This window comes from Ailuropoda melanoleuca, chromosome 1 (genome assembly GCF_002007445.2).
Source record: "Ailuropoda melanoleuca isolate Jingjing chromosome 1, ASM200744v2, whole genome shotgun sequence".
NCBI lineage: Eukaryota > Metazoa > Chordata > Mammalia > Carnivora > Ursidae > Ailuropoda > Ailuropoda melanoleuca.
The window spans coordinates 87,238,090-87,260,584 of NC_048218.1; the positions used below are offsets into that span (position 1 = coordinate 87,238,090).

The window sequence follows — 22,495 nt, forward strand, 5'->3', positions numbered from 1 at the left end:
AATACAGCCCCCATTTCTACCATTGCCTTGTACCCTGAAATGTTAGGGGAAATTGGGCTATAGCTTCATCTATGATCAAATTAAACACATTAAGTCAATTGAAACAGACCAAATTTCAAAGTCAACTAAGAAAAAAATGAAAATAGAATGGGAGGAAAGGGAGTGGGAGTGGAAAACCATCCAAAAAAGGCAAGGGGAGAAAAAGAAGACAAGAATATGACCTTATGTGCAGGAAAAGGTAAAGAAGCCAGGCTGGAGAGGGGAGAGAGAAGAAGATTAAGGAAAGAAGTGTGAAAAAGAATAGCATATACAAAATAGGAGTTTAGCAGAGAACAGCTATAGATAGATGCATTGGGCTGGGAGTAGGAATAACTAAGTCTGGACTGTTGTTCCAATCTGATTCTAAGTTTCTGTTTTCTTTTACTACAGAGTAATGAATTAAGCTACCTGGGTTCAATGATCAGTGTTGCTCTAAAAGTCAATGAATCCATGAGTGTTTTCTTTTTTTCAGTCCCTCCATCAGAGAATTCTGGGCCAAGCTCACCTGTGTACCCTTCACTCATATGACCATCCTCCCACCAAAGAAGCCTCTGATCTTATTTTGACCTCTTGAATTGCCCAAAATTACAACTGGTGGGAGTCTGCAAAACAATGATAGCCAATGGAACTTCCATTCCCAACCTGGACCCAAGGCCAGTATCAAAAGAAGTGCTTTGAATTTACCCTCAATATTTTGCCATGTCCTAATCTGATTTTATTATTTTTAACAATAGGTCTCAGCAATAATAATATAAAATTTCTTTTCAATTCAATTTCCATATATGTACAACTGAGTGATAAATTAGAAATTGTCTCTAAACATGGAGTATGCGTAACATTTCTAATACTCTGATGAGAATTATCAATGAATAAAATAAAGTGACAAGATACTAATTTAAAGAACTAAGGATATACTGTATGGTGACTAACATAACATAATAAAAAAATTATAAAAAATAAAGAACTAAAAATGACCTTATGCATAAAGTTACAGTTTATTTTTTTCCTACTTTTGCACATTTATCAGCACTATATAAACACTATACTATTTAGACTTAAAACATTTTTCACTAATAAGAGAAAAATGGTTAAAATAATTTCAATGCTAATGCTATTGACAAGAGACTGTGAAAATCAAAATACTAATAAATACTTTGTTCTCTTTCAGAATCTTCTCCACTCATTTAAAATCAGAGGGACAGAGTACAGCTCTCTTGCGACTAATATAAAAGCCGGAACTTTCATGAGGAAGCAATAGTGATCTTTAAGCCTTGGCTTCAATCCATTTCTTTTTAACATTTATGAGACCTCAAAGGCCACTGTTGTGTCTTTCTTTGTAGTTTCTATAGAAACATTTGCTTATTAAAAAACAAACAAAACTATAAGCTTCTGTGTGAAACTAGTGAAACTGTGAAACAGATGTTGAAAACCTGCAATTCCAGATGCAAATAAAATTGTATGGAGTTGTGGAGACTAAGGAATGGACAAGGAAATTCAATCATGGCCATAATCATCATCCACAGCTATATGCAATCTAGATATGTTGTTTCCTTCTGGAGTTTATAGTTAGAGTATATGGGTACCAAAGCTGCTGTTAACATTTTCATTATTCATTTTAAAGAGTCATCTAAATTCGGGGCACCTGGGTGGCACAGCGGTTAAGCGTCTGCCTTCGGCTCAGGGCGTGATCCCGGCGTTATGGGATCGAGCCCCACATCAGGCTCCTCTGCTGGAAGCCTGCTTCTTCCTCTCCCACTCCCCCTGCTTGTGTTCCCTCTCTCGCTGGCTGTCTCTGTCTCTGCCAAATAAATAAATAAAATCTTTCAAAAAAAAAAGTCATCTAAATTCGTCCCCAAAATGTTTTTTTTTTAAGATTTATTTATTTGAGAGAGAGAGACAAAAGCATGTGAAGGGGAAGTATAGAGAGAGATTGAGAGGGAAAGAAGCAGACTCCCCGCTGAGCAGGGAGCCCCATGTGGGGCTCAATCTCACAACCCAGATCTCACAACCCTAGATCATGACCTGACCCAAAACCAAGAGTTGGCTGCTTAACTGACTGAGCCACCCAGGTACCCCTCCTCAAAATGGTTTTAGATTTCAAAATATTCTACGCGAAGAAATGTGTCATTATCTTTAAAATTAGAAGAGACAAACTTGCCCTTGTCATCTTCCAAGATGAACTTGGAAATAAAATTATAAACACTATTTGTTTTGGACAAGACTATGTAAATTACTATAAGGAAACATTCATATCAGTTTTGTCATTATAGGCAAATTATGGGCTCATTTTAAATTCAGTTAAGAAATATTACTCACTTCCAGCTATTGATTGACTTTAAGAATTGTCAAAGCTGAAATGTTTAGAACCATTGTGGAGGCAAGTAGGAATAATAAGAAACACCACATACAGTGTGTGTTACATTGCACTATGGATATAGTGGGGGTGGAAGGCATTTTAGAACTAGTTCATTTCATGTAGAAAACTTCGAGAAACAGTTTAAGACTAGGGGGAAAAGCCCAGATATGTGGCACTACAGTGCTGGTTTGAACCTTAGTCTACCACTTAGTAGATGTGTGATGTTGGCCAAGTTACTTAACCGCTTGGTGCCTAGGTTTCGTCTTTAATGAAAGTGGTAATACTAGTACCTTCTTCATAAGCACTAGTTAAAAGTAAAAGAACTAAATTAAATGAATGAACATGTTTAAAAAATTTAGAACAAGGCAATGCCTACCACATATGTTATATGTGTTAAATATAATTTTCCTTGATACTACCCTTGCCTCTATCACTTCACTCCATAGTAGAAGCTATCTTAGCCAATATGATTTGCCCCACTGACTGGCAGGTTAATTATTTAGAAGCTGGTTCAATTATATAATCAGCAAAAAAAAAAAAATACATCTCTGAACTATTATATGTTAATTTAGAACATGTGAATGCGTGTTTATTGGCCAATATTTTGATGAAAAGACAAGACGTTTTCTCTAAACATTGACCTGTTGAATAAAGCTCTGTAATTTCTTTCTTGTCCTAAACATTATCTGCATTCCAAGCTGCTTTTTTATTTAAAGTGGAATTATTAAAGATGTTTGTAAAGTAGACTGAATGCAGAATGCTTCCAGATTATTACAATTTCCCCAAATCTTTAAGAGTTGCCTGGTCCACTGCATATCAATTTTTTATTAGCAATTCACCTTTTAAAACATTATCATTATAGGTTTCTTAGAAGTAATTTTTTCATATTCATGACTCACAAGTTTATGCAGTAATTAAAATACCTTGTTATTTATAACAAATGCAAAAGGCATGTATAGATCTGAGATTATAACTGGCTCCGGGCAAGCATACCACATAACCTGAGATAACAGAAGTGTGCAAAAATTCAGAAAGGATCTGCTATGATGAGCTTCAAGGAAGCTTGGGCATTGATCTTTGTGTTCTAAAGGAATGGAAATTGTCAATGAATTCTACAAGCTGATTAAGTGGAAGTCAGTTAAGAGAACTTCTACTATACTTTCTTTACTTGATTATTTATAAGTCTGAGTCCTAATCTAGACTGTGACCACTTTACTAAAAGGAGAACAGATTTTATCCATCTCTGAATTTCTAACATAGCACTGGATTACAACAAGTACTTAATAACTGCTGGCTAAATAAATGAATGAATTTGAATTAATAAAACTCTGAATATATCACATTGAAGTCACCCTATATTCTTAAATGTTGCCAAACTTACAACTTGGCTGGTCTGTCATTAAACCCACCTGTAAGTATTATTACTGAAATTATAAAAAAAAATTCATTATAAAACAAATTTCCTCATAACAGGGATGATCATAAGATAATCCCTGAAAATAGCAATAGTACATACATAATATATTTTGATCTAATGGTGGTAGGCATTTGGAATGAATGTTCTTACTTAGAATTCCAAGCAAGGACAACTGCTAGGGGAAATCTGTTCTCCTTGCAGCCATTTCTAAATATTAGGCAATTTGAAGTATGATCTTTTGAATTATCCATTTGAGTCTTAAGAGTTTCTTCATTCTTTGTTTTTTCAATATCTTTCTCATATTTCAATTTCTTGTGTTTACTCCTCAGGCTCCTGGAAGCATACAGCAACTTTAATAGCACTCCCTCTGTGACAGGCATTTCATATATTGTACAATCAAAGCTTTTCAAATCTGCTCTATAACTGTTGATTTGTTGATTGGGGTTTAACCTTCTCTTCTAAAAGAAGGCTTCTCAGAAGTGGAATTCTTTGTAGAGTCACAGTTTATGAGAGTGTTATATTCCCTACTTCATGCTGTTTGTCAGGTGAATGGGATGGCAATACCCAGAGACGCCTGGAAAATACACACACAGGTTTATAGAGAATCACAGTTCAAATTCTCGAAAAAGAGCAATGTTGAACACCTTATCAGACATAAAGGATGAGGCAGGCTAGTTTAACCAAGGCCATGTATCCCAGATCAGCATTTCTCCATGTGTGGTCAGAGACCCTCAGGACTCCCTGAGATCAACACTATTTTCATAACAATAATGACATTACATACATTCATGCTTTCATTTCCTCTCTCCTTTCATGAATGTACAGGTTGCAAAAAGCTCATCAATATGGTTTTAGATTCCACGTTGAAACTAACCATTAGAAAACTAATATTTGTCAAGTCTCAGTGTAGTATCAAAGAAAAATATTTGCCATTATGTGAAAAGACTATCACACCGGATTTTCTTCTTACATTTCATCCAAGAAAACATATAACAACAGATTAAAGTATAGAAACACATATGAGAATCCAGCTATCCCATATTAAGTCACAATAAAGAGATTTGCAAAAAGGTAAAATAATGCTATTCTTCTATGTTTTCTTATCTTGGGAAATATAATTCTCTTTCATAAAAACAAGTTATTTATATTAATTTGTGACAGGTTTATTATTAATTTTAAATGAATAAATACTTATACATTTTCTCAATTTTAATTCCTAACATAAGAAATATTTATACATATTAGCCACATAAACAAAAGCCTTTTTCTTTGGAGTTGTCAATACTTTTAGAAGGTAAATGGGTTTTTAGAACAAAATGTTTAAGAACCTCTGCCCTAAATGAATTAAGTCTGACCTGAAAATAATAATACCATCTGATTTGATTGACACTGAAAGTACTTTTCCTAAAACAAATTACAAAGAGAAGTAATGAACTAGAGAGAACTCTATGAATTGAGAGAACTCTCAATTCCATCTCCAATTAGCATGAAGTAGAAAGGTAAAATCTCGTTAAGTGACATAACTTTCATAACTATCAGTATGAAACAGATTCTATCAGTCAGATACTGTAAAATATCCTACAACTTATACATAGGTACAAACAACTATTTGGTTCCTTAAGTCAAGAGCCTGTTGGGATTTTTGTTTGTTTGTTTGTTTTTTTAAGAGAGAGAGAGAGGTGGGGGAAGGGGCAGAGGGAGAGAGAGAGAATCTTAAGCAGGCTCTAAACCCAGCTCAGAGGCCAATGCAGGGCTCAATTCCACAATCCTGAGATCATGACCTGAGCCCAAATCAAGAGTAGCCACTTAACTGAATGAGCCACCCAGGTGCCCCCCCCTTAAGTCAAGAGCTTTTAATGAACTTTGAACTGTTATTATCTGTTAACACAACAGTGTTAGTGGCTAAGTTCCAAACAGAAAATGTAATGAAAGAATTATCACTAAGCAAAATAAATTATTCGTCCCCTTAGTAAAATAAAATATGAAGAATCAAGATGTAAACTATTAATTACTTTGCTCCCAAATGTGTGCAAATGTATTGTGGTATTGTATCTGTATTGTACATGCACAAAATGATTATTTTTATGTGATAAAATTACCTTAATGTTAAAGTTCACACATGCATCCATACACCCAAATACTCATGCTGTTATATATCAGTTTAAGAATCAAAATTGATGTCAGAGCCATCCAACTTAAAAAGAATAAGAGTTTGAAAACACCTATGCTACTTGGTTTTCAGTTGCTGGGTTACTAAATGATACTGGAACAATTATGCAAAAAACTCGGCTATATAAAGCTATAATACCCCTTTATCTCATTATCATTTAAATGTTAAATGCTCCATTATAGAGGTAAATTGGGTTTAAAAAAGAACGTTTCAAGCAGAAGAGCAAAAAATATAAGGTTAAACAGCGTGAGGAACCAGAGTTTCAATTTGTGGTAGAAGGCTTACTAGGGCATGGATTGATCTTTTGATATACTAAGAAAGCCAGACCCTCTGACATGCCCTATGGAGAGTAAATATACTGATCTGGAACAAAAATTATGTGAAACAGCTGTTAAGTGACAGAAGAAATGTGCATCGGACCACCCGCCTGTCATAAATATTGCACTCTTAATCAGAAAGCATCTGTCTTTTCATTTCCTTTTCAGCAATCTCTGCGTTGTATTTAATCTGTGCAGAATGCTTCTCCTAACAGGTGCAATAATGTTTACAAATTGAAAAACTTATTTAAATGAAACTTGCAACTAGAGACATTTCAATTAACAGGGCGATATTTTATGAGAAGGAATAATTCTAGCATTTGGCAAATCCATACATTGCTTTGCATTTTTGAAATGTAATTATTGGAAAATTAGAGGATAGACACCAAGAAAAACTAAAGGTGAAATATGCTTCAAACAATCTTATTCAATATATAAGCACCCAGAGAAACTATAGGGGAAAGCCATTGGTTGGAATATGGAACCATGAAATATTGGGGATGGATATTATAAAATGTCATGTTTCACAAAAAATAATTTTAGAATAATATCCCATATGTCCATTAAAAGTGGTGTCTGTGGCACTAGTTTCTTTTCCTACAGTTCTTTTTCCTATTATCATTCACTTGTTGAAACTGACTATAATAGATCTATAATCAATCTGATGGACAAAAAAAAAAAAGGCAAAATCACTGAAGTTAGCATTATAATCACCCAAATAAAATTTAAATAGATAATCTCTTCCAAAACATGAGTATAATTATAAAATTAGCTCACTTAGAACACATACAATTTATAAAGTGAAAAGGACCATAGAATTGTCCACTTTGGCTCTTTTACTCAAAATGAGTGCGGTGATAATGAACACAGTTCCTACAAGTGTTGGGGGGTAACACAAGCAACACAAGTCTGGGGAAACATGTGGCCCATTATGGTGATTGTTTCATTTCCCAATTTGTGATAGCAACAGGCATTGAAGAAATATTCTTCTTCTTCTTTTTTTAAGATTTTATTTATTTATTCGACAGAGATAGAGACAGCCAGCAAGAGAGGGAACACAAGCAGGGGGAATGGGAGAGGAAGAAGCAGGCTCATAGCTGAGGAGCCTGATGTGGGGCTGAAGAAATATTCTTCTTGACTGCACTCTAGGATAAACAACATGGCAGACTCCTTAATAAAGAACATGGCAAGCTGGTGAGTAATGCACGATATAGCCAATTGTTTCCATGGGGGAAAAATGTTTCCAGATATCCAATTTTTCACCAAAGCTCAGGGCAAACAGAATGTATCTGTGAATTGGATTTTGCCCTTGGGCTTCCAGCTTGCAACCTTTAGTGTAATAGTTGAGAACATGGGCTTACTGTTAAACAGATCCAAAGCCATCTTCTATCCTGGGTATTTATTAGTTTTATGACTTTGGATAAGTTACTTGATTTTAAGCTTCATTTCATTCTTGGCAAAAAAGCATTATTAATAATAGCTGACTCATAATGATATTATAAATATTAGGTAATAGGAAATATTAGGTAATAGGAAATAAAAATTTTTAGCAAGTACTCAATAAGGGGTAGATATTTTATAAATTATATGCATAATTTGCATAATATGTAACTATATATACACACATATATTACATTTTTAAATCTAATTGCAAATTCATAAAAACGCTCTAATTTCCTCCCTGTTTTACTAATTGACACAGGATAAATATTCCTTATATGATGGATAAAGCCTGTCAATGCTTATAATTCCTCTCAATGTATACAACTATTTTATTATAGGTTAATGCAGAAAGCAAAGGTTATAACCTGTTCTTGGAAGAATTCACCACACAAAATTATCTCAAGTATTTATATTTTGCAAGGAACAAATACATTAAAATTTTTTTCCACACTAAGGCATTATAAACAAGGTCATTTGTTATAAAGCTTAGAGGATTCTCTTTTAATTGCTTTTTTAGAGACAAATAAAAAATAATTTTGCTGATGGGAGTTGGACATTTGGGGTGCAATTTGAAAAAAAACTGATCAGCTCTTTCAAACTAAGCCAGTGCTAGCAGATAGACTTTAGCCATAGGAGTTTCACAGTGATAACAGTACCTTCTTAGAACCTTACTGTGACCTGTTTCCAAATCTTTCTACTGACACTTTAGATCCTCTGGGTGATCTCATTAGATCCCACCTCTTCAGCCTTAGAAGCTTGTTTTCCCTAATAGTCAACAAGCCCCTCCTTTCCACTAATGTGTGCTTGTCTAAAAAGTCTGGAGATTTTTCCACTAATAGGTTGAACCTACAATCAGATAATAACACCAGTGATGATAGCTCTCGTTGATGGAGAGCTTATTATGTGCTCAATATTAGCTAAATCCCTTCCATGCAGTCTCATTTAATCCTTACCAGGGTTCTAGGAAGTAGATTCCTTAAGTATACCAAGGTTCCTCATCTGCAAAATTAAGTCTGAAAGAGGCTAACTCATTTGTCTCCCAAGTATCAGAGTCAAGAGTTAAGTATAGACCCATTCCTAAGGCTATTCTACACTGCCTAAATTTTTGGCTTAAGATTCAAACATGGCAATTTAGACATGGATGGAATAAAAGCTATCATTCAACATGTTAACATGACAGGAGCCAGATAGGCTGAGATACGAGGATGATGAAAAGATATTAAAAGATAGCAAGCAGGAAAATTAAAAATAAGTTAATGTCTTAATACACTGATTCATTGAAGTGTGTCCAGGGGGTTTGGTAAAAGATAATCTATCTCTACACATGTATCCCATTTTTATACAATAATCCCATGTGAAAATACAATTAGAAAAACAGATAAAATATAATGATAACTTTTCCGTTACCCAAGAATTTGCCTCATTACAACAGGATTCACCCAGAACTTTTCCCTCCGTGAATTTAAGTCATTAGTGACCATTAGCTGTTTAGAGAGGAGCTCAGGGATGAGTGTGGGAGTGCTGCTGAGAAACAGGAGACAAAATGTCGCTAAAGCTATCAGAAATTAAGATACCACAGGTCTGAAGTTTAGCCTATAAAAATATAATCTAAACACAACTCAGGAGCATTGATAGTTGAAGAACAAAGCAGGCTTTATTCTATTTTCCAGCCGCTATTTATATTGTTAATATAATAATTACCTCAAGCTTTCAAATAGCTCCCAACAAAGCATGCATAACTTGTGAAAGGAAAATATTCCAACAGGTTTAGATCTGCAGAGAAACAGTTTCCGGTGACATCATTCTGAGAAAGATCAAAAGGTTTGAAGTCCAACGGTTGGATGAACACAAACTTAGTTAAGGGAAATCAGGACTCTGGGATAATCTTTGGGAAAAAACCTCCTATGCTCACAAAAGAGTAGTATCTTTTTGGGTAGGCAAACTATTGACAAACTTCGGGCAGCTAATCCACAAGACTCGCATTAATATACAGCACGTGAAATGCATTGTCCCTTGGGCAAGGAGAGGAGAATCTATTGCCCATGTCATCTGTTTCTGTGAATACTGAAGATTACAATTATGTTTTGAGGTTAATCCAACTACTGCAAATTTCTCGTGGCAAAGCGCACTGTGAAGATGTGAGTGACAGTATGAATCTTTTTAAATTGAATTCAACACTACTGAAAAGAGCTGATGTTTTCAAATACTGTTACAAAGCTCTGAACAACAAGAATAACTCTCTAGATGAAGCAGCCTCCTATAGTGACCTACTTGGTGAGAAAGACAAATAGCCAGGATAAAATCAAATTCTGCATGTCTGCTAACTTGTGCGTGTGTGTGTGTGTGTGTGTGTGTATGGGTTTCTGTGCTTTGCATTTTTAGGAACAATCACCTCTAATGCTTTGATGTCCTCAAAGGCAAACTGCACGGTGGGAACTCCAAGATGGTTGATGAAATAATCAGCATCACCTTGAATCTGTACAGAACTGACGTTGGTTTCTTGGCACTTAGCTCTTCTGGAACAGTTGAAATGATTTTTCTGAAAAACATAATTTAAATTGTTAGCATACACTATGCTTGTCGGGACATCCCAAAATCAGTGCTACTCAAAATACGGTCCATGGATCGGCTGCATCCATGTCGCTCAGGAACCTGTTGGAAATATAAATGCTTAGGCTACCCCTTTGTCCTCTGAAATGGGAATAGGAGCCTTTAGGGATGGAGCCCAGGAACCTACATTGTGACATTTCCCTATGGTTCGGATGCTCACTAAACTGTGACTACCACTTGACCAAATCAAACGCTCTTGCTGTTGGTTCTGCAAAAGCATTTTTATCATTGATTTATTATGAACTGCAATGACTCTATAATTTGAAATATTTTTACATGATGTTGAGTCCCTAAAAAGTTTAGGGTTTTGTTTTGTTGTTGTTGTTGTTTTTACTAAGTTTTCCAGTAAATTTAAAAGATGGCTTTGTAGGTTATAATTCCATTCTTTTAGAATGTTTTTTGAAAACCACAGAAGGATGTTTCTCCATTTATTCTTAAAAGTATATTCCCTCAAGTCTCAAGTATGAACTTTTATGGAAAAGTACCAATCTCCTCAGCCACAATCATGAGAAAAGTAAAATATTAGCAATGAGAACATCACATCTCACATTAAGCAGAAAGTATGTCAATTCATGTTTGTCATTGAATCAAGACATTGACTCTTCAACACACCCCCTGTTTCCTTGGCATGATATAATTTCAAAAATACTTTTAAATATGACTGATCAAAAGATTTGGAAATGTGTAATCTAATATTTAGAAAGTGAATTGTTTCAACATTTTTTCAGCCACAGTGCTAGATTTTTCCAACATAGAATAATGTTTCAATGTGTAGCCAACTTTCTGTGAGGATCTAATAGAAAGATCTTTGCAACAAAGTTAAAATCAAGTAAAATGGAAAGCCCGTGTGAGCATTTATAAACAAGGCAAGGTTTCAGCTTAACGTAATTCATATATATCTTGAGTAAAACATAAAATTCTAAAAGTTTTATAGTGAACTCCACCAATTTGCTTCTTTTGAAAGTCTGATTTTCTGAAGAGAGCTAATTCTCCTTCACTTCCTGATACACTCCTGGGGCAAAGATTCCTGAAGGTTTTAGATCCACCTGGGACAGTTTAGGCAGAGTTTTAATATTCCCCCAAAAGAGCTACCCTTAAGTACTAGGTTATGAAAAGCAAAAAAAAAACTACTTTATATCATGCACAAAATTTCAAGTACTTTTGACAGATTCAGCTGTTTGAGTATCGGCACCTTTGAAAGTATTTGTTCAGCCCGACTAGGTTTTTTCCTAATTGAATTTGAATGCCTTGGTCAGGCAAGACATTCACAGGTGTCCCATCACTGGAGTCTCACACTCAGCCTGCTTCACTCATTCACATTCATTGAATGGTGCCCAGGTGCATTTGAATTTGTGAAACCTAGTCTGTTATACTCTTTTAAGCTTTAATAAGGATTTGATAGAATCTAGTCTCTTCTCTCCCCAGATGCTTACCCAACAAAATTAAAAATCATTTTTACAAGTGGTTTACATGTTTATCCTTACTTACATTTGAAACCTGTATCCTGCTCAACATCAGTGAAAATACAGGTTTGGCTGGCTGGCTTTCTGGCTTGCTTTCTTTCTTTCTTCTTTCTTATTTTATTTAGCGTTCATTTCATTTCGTATATATGATTCTTAATATCCACTCCAAATACCTGCCATGCTGATATTTCCTTAGAATTCTGTTGGGAAAATTTCCTTAGAAATTTTTTTTCTCAACAGATTAGCATGGATTAAAAGCTAACAATTCTAAATTCCACAACATGTGTTTCTGAAGGAAGTAAATTTTTAAAAAAATGTGAAACTTAAATGTAATATATATTTTTTTAAACATTTCATTTATTTGAGAAAGAGAGAGCATGAGCTAGGGGGAAGGGCAAAGAGAGAGGGAGAAACAGACTCCCCATTGAGCAGGGAGCTTGACTCCACGGACCTGGGACTCGATCCCAGGACTCCGGGATCACGACCTGAGGTGAAGGCAGATGCTTAACCAACTGAGCCATCCAGGTGACCCTTAAATGTAATATTTGATACTATTTTTATTTAGTCATTATTGTTATATAATAGCTTCCCTCTGTCAAAAAGTATGTTTCCCATATATGCAAGTTGCTAAAATGACACAAATGACCCCACTGCAATCAATTTTATTGCGTTCTTTGCTCTACAAGTTTCACAAAGCACACTTCCTGTTTGCCTCAGCCTTTCACCAGCCTGGGACACTCCTTTTGAAACCATTACAGATACCCTAGCCTCTCTCTTCTTGCCATGGCTAATCCCATTGCATAGCTTTACTCTGTTCACTGCATTCCACTTCTGTGATTCCTTCTAGCTACATCATTACTTACATGTTCTTTGTTTTTCAGGCAAATCAAAGGGCAATATCCAGCCTTCAGGATTACATTCCCTAAAACACTTCCACATTCCTTTCTCTACCCTGGCTTGCTTTACTTCACCTATTTATTAACACATCTATCTTTTCCCTAAAGGTCTGTACTACCACCTCTGTCAACTATAACAACTTCTTTTGTAAACCTACTAAGATGCCAACAGAATGAGCGCTATGAAGAATTGCTTTTAAATTATATTTTGATGGTTGAGATCTATGAAACCGCATTGATGGTGCTAAGTATTGACTATGTACAGAGGGAGGATAGAGCACAGAACGATAGCGCCGTTTGGCCCAGATGGCAGGAGCCTATAGCTGGATGTACTTGGCTAGTGAGCCTCCTGTCAAGATCAAGCACAAATGAAGGTTAAAAGCTTCAAGAAAACCAACCCAAAATTTGAGAACCAGGGACAACACATTCCCTGAGGAACCTTCCTGGGGTCTCTTCCTTACCTATGAAGCCCAGAGTTTCCCTGCAAATTTCTGTGGAGGACTTCCTCTCCAGTTCATACCATTTTCCCTCTCTTTGTTTCTCTGTCTCTCTTTCTCACCGCCTCACCCTCTACTGCCTATTCTCCTGTGATTTAACCAGTGCTGAGGGGAGAAAGTGCTGGCCCCTCAAGCCTGTGTTTATTTTGTTCCTTAGTGCTTTTGTTCCTAGCTATTTTCAAAGTAAAATAGAATAAAAAAGATCCCAATTTTCAGATGGGAGTTTTTCTCCCAGTTGTTTCATCTGGGGATTTCCCTTAAGAGGGGGAACATTCCTGGCATAGAAACCCTATTCTCTAAATCTTTTTATTATTCATTACTTTATAATCTAGGCCAAATTCATAGACCTTAAGCGAGCCTAAATCTGTATTCTATCCATGCGAAGCGTTTTCCCACACAACGCTTCAGTGAATTGTACTAGACGGACATCAGGTAAGAGATAACAATCTACTCAGCCCCTGTGAACACTTACATCTGAGAGGGAAGTAGGAAGAAATGTTAATTTCAATTTCCTTCATTTTACTAGAAGTTAGCCACCACGGGAAAGGGAAGGTTGGTAACAAATTTGTGCAGCTCAATTAATCTTTAAATTTATTTACAAGGCTGAGTAAATTCAAATTAAGTATTTCATCCAAGGAGTTCAAAATGCTCCATACTTAACATTTGATAACAAGCATTTTTATTACAGTTCATAAAATAAGCAAGTTCAGGCAATGACTGTGGTTATGTCACTTGTTTAATTTCCTACCACAAGTCTATTGAAGACCTCAAATGAAATCATCCTAAAGCTACATGCTCTTTGCAAGTATACTTTTAGGCTGAAAGGCAAAACCTTATAGTAAATGATCACATAAGTGAAATACAAAGAAATTAAGTCAACATTTACCTTAACTGAATAGCAATACCAAGGCACATTGACAGATTTCTAAAGTATTTAAAAATCTGTTCAATAATTTAAACATTTTATCTCTCCCACACTCTGCTTTGCCCTGCACACATAAGTATTTGCTCTGTATTTGTAGGAAATCTAAAGTGATTACTTATTCAAACAACAAGTGTAAGATTCAAAATAAAAGTACCACATTCTATACATGGTAATAAAATTAAATCACTTTCTTTTCATTTCAGTAGTATTTAGTAACTTCAGTTGTGTAGAAACAATTTATCTCCCTGTTTCCCTGAATTTCACAATAGGTAATGTTCCAATAGTGATAATGAGGTCTACGGGTATTTAAAAAATGATTTCTCATTATAGGTACTGAGATTGTTAATTTTACGTGTCAATTTGATTGGGCCACTAGGTACTCAGACATTTGGTGAAACATTCTGGGTAGGTCTGTGAGGGTGTTTTCAGATGAGATTTACATTTGAATTGGTAGACTGACTAAGGCAGATGACTCTTCCTAATGTGGTTGGGCCTTCCTTCACTCAGTTTAAGACTTGAACAGAACAAAAAGGCAGACCAGCCCAGCAACAAGGAACCACTACTGTCTGACTTTAGCTGGGACATCCGTCTTCTTTCTTTAGACTCAACTGAAGCACATCTCTTCTTGGGCATCAAGTCTGATGGCCGGGGGGCTGGAACTCACACCACCAGCTCTCTGGGTCTCCAGTTTGCCAACTGCAGATCTTGGGACTTCTCAGTTCTCATAATCTTATAAGCCAATTCCTTATAATAATTCTCTTTTATTTATTCTATTGGTCTGTTTCTTCGGAGAACTGTGACTAATACAGACACTTTTAGATGGTAGATCACCTTTTTGTTTAAGAAAGTTTCATCAGAACTAGTAAAAAAATTAAACTTTAATAGTGGTGAGAAGGGCTGGGGTTTTTTTGTTTGGTCAACTAGAGGTAGTTTCATGAAATGTTGTTACATTTTTACTTTAGAACTTATAAACATGATCCCAAGCAATGTGAACATGTAAATAATTAAGGAATCACAGAGAAATTACAGCATTTTGAAACTAGAAAGAACCTAAAAATCTGAAAGCCCAAGGAAAGCACTAAGGTTATTACCCTGAGGTCCACAGAAAGGATTTAGGAAATCTGTGAACTTGGTGGACCAAGAAAATAAAAGTTGCATCTGTATTTCCATTCAATGTTAACTGAAACTTAACATTTCATTCAAAAATGAAGGAGGCCATAAACCCAATGGTATTAGCAGTATCTGTGACTTTGAAATCAAATACAATCAGGTATTTTTGTGTCACATTTCAGTTGTAAAAAAATTCATTACTAATTTGAAAAGATGGTAGTTATAAAACATTCAGTTGAATTTTGGTGTTTAATGTGTTGATTTTAAAAAGCTTATATATTATTGAATACAAATTTATGTGTTTTAATACTTAGATAACTGGAATTTGACAAAATTAATTTCCTTTGTAATACTGTGTATTTTAATTTAAGCAGTTTAAAACATTATTTCTGAGCATGGGTCTATATAGAATTGATCAACGTATCAAAGTGTTCCACAATGGACAGCTCTCCGAGCAAAATAGCTTCACTTAACAAATTAGAAACTGAGGGCTCAAATCAACAGAATTAGAATTCGATTCCAGATCTTTTCATTCTAAATGCATTGTTCTTTTCTCTCTAGCATGCTGATATACCCAGCATACAGACCACATTAATGCAGGTGAACATCCCAGTCTTAAATTTGTTCTTTCTGGGATTATAGGGGTCTTTATTTTTCTTTTTTAAATTATTTATTTATTTATTTAAGAGAGAGAGAGAGCACAGGAAGGAGAGGGAGAAAGGCTCTGAAGAAGACACACTGAGCACAGAGCCCTAAGTGGGGCTTGATCCCACAACCTCAAGATCATGACCTAAGCCAAAACCAAGAGTCAAACTCTCACCTGATTGAGCCACCCAGGTGCCCCCTCCCCCTTTTATAAATCACAGTATAATCACTGGATGTGGTTGTAACTATGTGTAACCAACTATATATCTCTGGCATTTCGTCAATGTTTATTTAGTTACTATGTGTGTATGTCATGAGTTCCTCACTTATTTTGTTTGTATTTTTATGCCAGTACCTCAAGTTGCTATCTATCCTCGGTTTCTCATAATGCATTACAGATCTCCTTTAGTAATCTTTGAGAGGAAACAGGAAGTTATACTTACTGACTCTCTTTAATATTTTAAACTGGAAACTTATTTAAGTTATCCTTAACACCAGCATCTGATAATGAGTTTCTTATACACAGAACATATTTTCAAATGGTAAACATTTTTTTTAAATCAATAAATATCTTGCAATGTGTTTATTAAAGATTAGATTGAGTATGGAGAAAAACCAGCTTTTTATCTTTTTTTTTTAAGTGGAAACTTTCAAGGCCATAAAATGGGATTTTCAAAATCTCTAGTATCTCAAGGTTTCTATAAAGGTTTAATCACCTACTTACAGAGTGTTAACAAAGTACTTTCAGCTTCAAACGGTGAAGAATTGCTATTACTCTAGTATATATCAGTAGAATTGCCAAAGTGAAAACAGTCTAATTCTCATCTCATTCTATTCATTTTTAAAACTTCAATCTTGTTCCCAAATACGGAGAAATGTTACTTTATATTTGAAATACTTCAAATTATATTTAAAATATATTTACGAACTAATGAATGCTTTAAAGAGCGCTCTGTAACAGTGAAAATAAAAAATGAAGACATTTGCCCTTGTTCTTATTCTAACTCATGTCTCCTCCTCCAGCTCTATGTCTACTCCATTTCCCCTTCCTCTTCCCTGGTTAACTTAAGATTCTTTTTTTTTTTTTTTTTTAAGATTTTATTTATTTATTCAACAGAGATAGAGACAGCCAGCGAGAGAACACAAGCAGGGGAAGTGGGAGAGGAAGAAGCAGGCTCATAGCAGAAGAGCCTGATGTGGGGCTCGAATCCCATAAAGCCGGGATCACGCCCTGAGCCGAAGGCAGACGCTTAAGCGCTGTGCCACCCAGGTGCCCCTAACTTAAGATTCTTGACCAACAGGCACTTGATAACAGGAGACCTATTTCTTTCTTTTTCTTTTTTTTCTCTCCACTTAAGGCTCTTGTGTAACACTAAAAACATTTGTGTTATTTTAAAGCCTTAAAATATTCACATTTCAAACAAGCTGTTGGTTTCAAATAAAAATCCCCACTAAAATAATAAAATAGTATCTACTCTATGTACCACAATACATTCCAGATGAATCCAATGTTTTAAGGGTAAAATCTAAGTCATAAAAGTATGGAGGAAACAATGGAAGATAATTTTTAATAATCTTAGAGTGGGAAAAACATTTTTGAGTATAAGCACATACCCAGAAGATTAAAAAAAAAAAAGAAAACAAAACACTAATTACCCAAACGACATAAACTTCTGTTTCCTGCATGACAAAAATTACCATGAACTAAAGATGATTGAAAACCTGGGGAAAAATCGTAACAATTCATTCCCTAGACAAAGGGCCAGTTTCTGAAATACATAAAGCAAAAAGCCTGAAACGCCAATAAAAAATAGTCAATGAATATGAACTGGCATTTCACAGAAAAATAATTATAAATGCCTTTTGTGTGTAGAAGATATATAAAATGTCTCTTATTTTTACTTTATATAAAGCTTCGGCAAGTTTGATTATGGACTGATTTGTGAAGGATATGGGAATTCTGGTGCCTCATATTGCTTAAGAAAAAAAAGTCTTACAAATTCTATGAAGGTTAGATAAATTATATCACATCCATCCAGTGGAATAATATTCAGTTTTTAAAAAGAACAATGAAGCTACTTATGCACTGGAGATATATAATCTCTAAGATACAATTTTTACAGGAAAAAAAATAATGTGTGGTAAGATTCTATATGTTGTCATTTGTGTAAAAAAAACAACTATATATGCTCTATTACAAATGGTGTTTGGCTCTGGAGAGAGGTACTGGTGGGGACGACAGGCTTAGGAGGAAGACTTTCCATTGTCTACCTGTTTATTACTTTTGAATTTTAAATCTGTGATTGAGTCATCTGCCAAAAATAAATGTTAAGTTTTTCAAATCTCCTCTGAACTATATACCGTGTTCCCAATTCCAAGATTCCCAGATTGTAAGCTAATCAATTTTAAAATAGCTTTTGTTGGTTACTAGGAAAGAAACAAACCGTGTAACAGATATTTCCCAGTTTCAGAAATATTAGCATTTTACAAAATGCCTAAGTAGAAAAATGAAGTATTTAGAATTGTATCGCCAACAACCATTTAATATAAGAAGGTCCATTTAGGACCATCAGAAATGTATATACCATTGAGGAGGGGACAGAGAAAAGTAACTGCCACTTATTAGGGAAGAACAAGTTCTTTTATAGGAGGATTTGGGACAATAACATGAGTCCTCTACTGGGTAGGGGTCACTAAAGTAGGCACTCAGATAACCAGGAGGATGCTGGGAGAGAACAGACTGCCAAAGAGTGGTGGGGAAAACTGAAAACAAAAGTCCATGTCATAATCATGATTTCCTTGAGGACCATTCTTGTTTACATGGTTTGTGTGTGTTGTATTTTCTAGACAAGTATCAAGTTATTATCAAAACATGTTAAATATGGGGTACCTCACTTTCTATAAGGAGATATTTACATAAGGATTTACCATTTATAAACAAACATCATATTAGATCATAATTCAACCCTGTGAGATGGATATGACAAGCAGTATTATTCCTTATACAGATTGAAAGCTTTGTTACCCTCTAAGGACATAAGGATAAGAAACAGAATGGTGGGCAGGGATTTCTAATTAGACTGTTACATTGTTGCCCCCCTCCCCTGCCCTACTCTACCCCGGGTCTAATGATACCTCTCCTCTACCACTCAACTATGGAAATAAGAAAGGGGTCCCTCCTTCATACAGAAACAGCTGGTAGGCTGCTGATTAATCAATTCAATTAAAATTACCTTACAATTTAAGAAAATGGTGACTTAAAAAAAATTTTTAGCACATAAAAAGACTCCATAGATCCCTCTGCCACTTTGGCACTTCTCCAATAGGGTTTGCTGTGGGTCGTTCCAATCGCTAAACCTATTTCTTCAAGCAATGCAAACTATATATATAATGACAAGCCCAGGGCCCTTCCAAAAACTATACTCTGATTCTATCTAAATGAAACCGTGAGCATATTGAAAAGTTGAAGCAGAACCATCCCAATTGACCTTTGGCCAACGCACTGGATGAACGTACACTCCCCCCTGGGTACAATTCCTATAGGACCTTTAATGCCCGGAAGGATCAAGATATAGATTTTATGTCTCAGTGAAGGATAACAACTCTGGCTTCACAATGCTGTTCCATGCTGAGGAATTGGCTGACATCACATAACTTCAGCTATTATTTCACCAGCCTTCTTGAGGTTTGCCTTAAATAGCTTCTCCTGGCCTCACAGGCAATGCTATTTTAAATAAGACGGCGTCAGCATTTCAGTGATGTATTCCAGCTGCCAGGCATTAAAAAAATTAACTGAAAAACCTAACTGGTTTTCAATTCAACATTAACTGTCTCAGGCTGCAAATATTTTAATGAAATATTTAAACAAACTCTACTGTAGATGAAACAGTTTAGAAACTTCCCTTCAAAAAAAAAAAAAATCAGACATTTCAAAAAAAGTAAACCCGGAAGCAAGGAAACAATTGGAGTGATTCTGCATAAATTTAGCATCATTCAGTAGATAGCAGGAGGAAGTTTGCTGCCCTCTCTCTGACCAGGGTTACAGGGCAGTTGTAAATCAGGTGGGTGCTCTCAGGTATTTCAGAGGTAATTCATTTAATTTTAGGAGGGCACAGGGAGAAAAAGCTGAAAAATGCAGACTTGGCAAGCCAGGAGGGCCAAAGGGTGTGGATGGCATACCATCCCACATTACCATTTCAAGCAAGTTACGTGCTGAGAGTGAGAAATTGGGCAGAGGAAATAACCCCATCAGCAGCACTATGTCTAACTCTGACAGATGACAGCATCGTCGCGGAACCTGAAAGCCCAGAGCCAAAAGAGCTGCTAGCCTAGGGAAGGCCTTGCTAGAGTGAGTTCATCAGAGCTCTGTAGCCACAGTGTACTTTAAGGAGCACTGCACAGAGGATGCCCAGGCACTGCCCATGACTCACACCCCAACAGCAATCCCCGCATGTCAGGTTTCTGCGGACCAGACCTAGGACCATCATCCTGGTCAGAGGGTACCAGGAAGCTTTTACACATACATGACTTGTTTGAATTCAGTTTTCCTTTGTGTTTTTTCTGCCTCTCCTACATGTTTTTTGAGGTCAGAGAATTGGCTTATCTACCTTGCTATTGACCCCCTACTGATCAGCACAATGAAATGGTTACAATCAAAGCTTGAAAAATGAAGTCAATGCAATCATATCAGTGTTTTCCCATAGGAGGGAATAGGAAGGGAGAGAAGAAAAGACCAAACACCATTTGGCTTGGCCTAGGTTTCAACCTGAAAATGACTGGATTCAGAGTTCTAAGATTTCAGGAAGCTTGAGGCTGACTTTAGGTAATTCCACGAGTCATAACTGTACTGGAAAGTCTCTCTCTCTTAATTCCTTGCTGGGCAAAATCTGCTTTCAAGAAAGCTATGTATCCGATTAGGTACCTGGAGGAAGTCAGTAAATATGTACTGACATCACAGATTATATTGTGATAAGTAGGTGCTTGACATAAATACTAAAAGCATGACCCACAAATAGACTGCAGATGAGATAGACAATTTTGGCATTCTCCCTTAAAAAGTACTGTTACCTCTTTTCAGCAGTATGAGTTCAGGCAGTTACTTAACTTCCTGAAGCCTTGAATTTCTCTAATGTAAAAAGGAAGTGTGTGTACAATATGAAAAGGTTGAGAGGAGTAAATTAAATAATGCATGCAAAGCACTCAGCTCCTAGTCCTCCTTCAGAAATACTTAGAACCCAGCTGTTATTATTATGAACTACCTTTATTGCTGAAGTAACCAACAGACCACACACACACACACACACACACACACACACACACACTTACATTTTTCGCAATGTCTTTCTACCAAATCTGCTTAAAACTATTTTGTCCTGCCTTCTAAGACATGGAATATTCATATTCAGAAAGTAAATCTTTCCCTGATTATCTAATGCACTCTTTCTCAATGAACTTAGGTGAACTTCGGTTTTAAAGAGGTTCTTTTCACACTTTTTAGTTTTTCTCCCTTCTCAAATTAATCTCTTTGGATTTTATAAAGTAGTTCATGTGAGAGAATTGTAGTTTTCTTATTTAAATATGCTTACTAAATGCATTAAAAGAGAATATTTTTAAATGTTATGCAAATATTAAATATTGTAAAATGTATGGCCCTTTTGGATTCCCACAAAAAAAAAAGGCTTTTTTAAAAAAAACGGGGTAAGGCTGTGTAAAAGATGATTATTTATACATGAAAAATTATAGGGTATCATTTCATATTTTTTCATCCAGTATCAAGGAATTTTTTAAGGTATTTTATTTTTCTTAAATTAAATTTTCCTTAATAAGTTATTTTCTAAAGAATAATTCTTAACACTATGCAGTTACAGTAATTGTTATTGTAGACACACTCTATTTAAACTCATATATTCTTATTAAAATATCGATTGAAGCAAGATAAATCTGTGATGGGAAAACAAAAGAAATACTTAAAATAGTATTATGATTAACAACAATAAAAAGTAACAAGCAAAACAGTAGTGATCTAACATAATAAAAAAAATAAGATCTTATTTTTCATTTATAGAAATATAAGAATAATTTAAGAAGACCTAATTTTATGATAGTAACATTTTCATTTCAGCCTTCCTTATTATTTATGTCTTCAACATTGGTTTGACACTATTTTTTATGGTTACCCAATGTATAAAGTGTCCCAATAAAATTTGTTCTATGCATCATTAAAAACAATTTATAATTTTTTTAAAGAAATAGAAATTTCTTTTTAGAAATATAAATATCTAATTTATATTTAATAACTATGTCTTTCATATCTACTATGTGGCAGGTGCTTTCATATACAATATTTTATTTTAGCTTTATAACAATACTTTAGGGAGGAAATAAGTATTCCTAAGCTGTTGTATTTTTATTTATTTTTTTTAGATTTTATTAATTTGACAGAGAGAGAGCACAAGTAGGCTGAGCAGCAGGCAAAGGGAGAGGGAGAAGCAGGCTTCCCGCTGAGCAGGGAGCCTGGGACTGCAGGGCTGGATCCCAGGCTGGGAACATGATCTGAGCGGAAGGCAAACCCTTAACCAACTGAGCCACCCAGGTGCCCCCGTAAGCT

At 35.4% G+C, this 22,495-nt stretch overlaps 1 protein-coding gene across 3 annotated transcripts in view; it reads right to left on the reverse strand.

Moving 5' to 3' along the window:
- Nucleotides 1-22,495, reverse strand: part of NAALADL2 (N-acetylated alpha-linked acidic dipeptidase like 2) — a 1,303,052-nt gene that overhangs the window by 196,622 nt on the left and 1,083,935 nt on the right. For all 3 annotated transcript variants that reach the window (XM_034662698.1, XM_034662699.1, XM_034662703.1), the window contains one exon: nucleotides 10,135-10,281. In XM_034662698.1, the coding sequence (XP_034518589.1) occupies nucleotides 10,135-10,281 (147 nt within the window). The remainder of the gene's footprint in view (nucleotides 1-10,134; nucleotides 10,282-22,495) is intronic.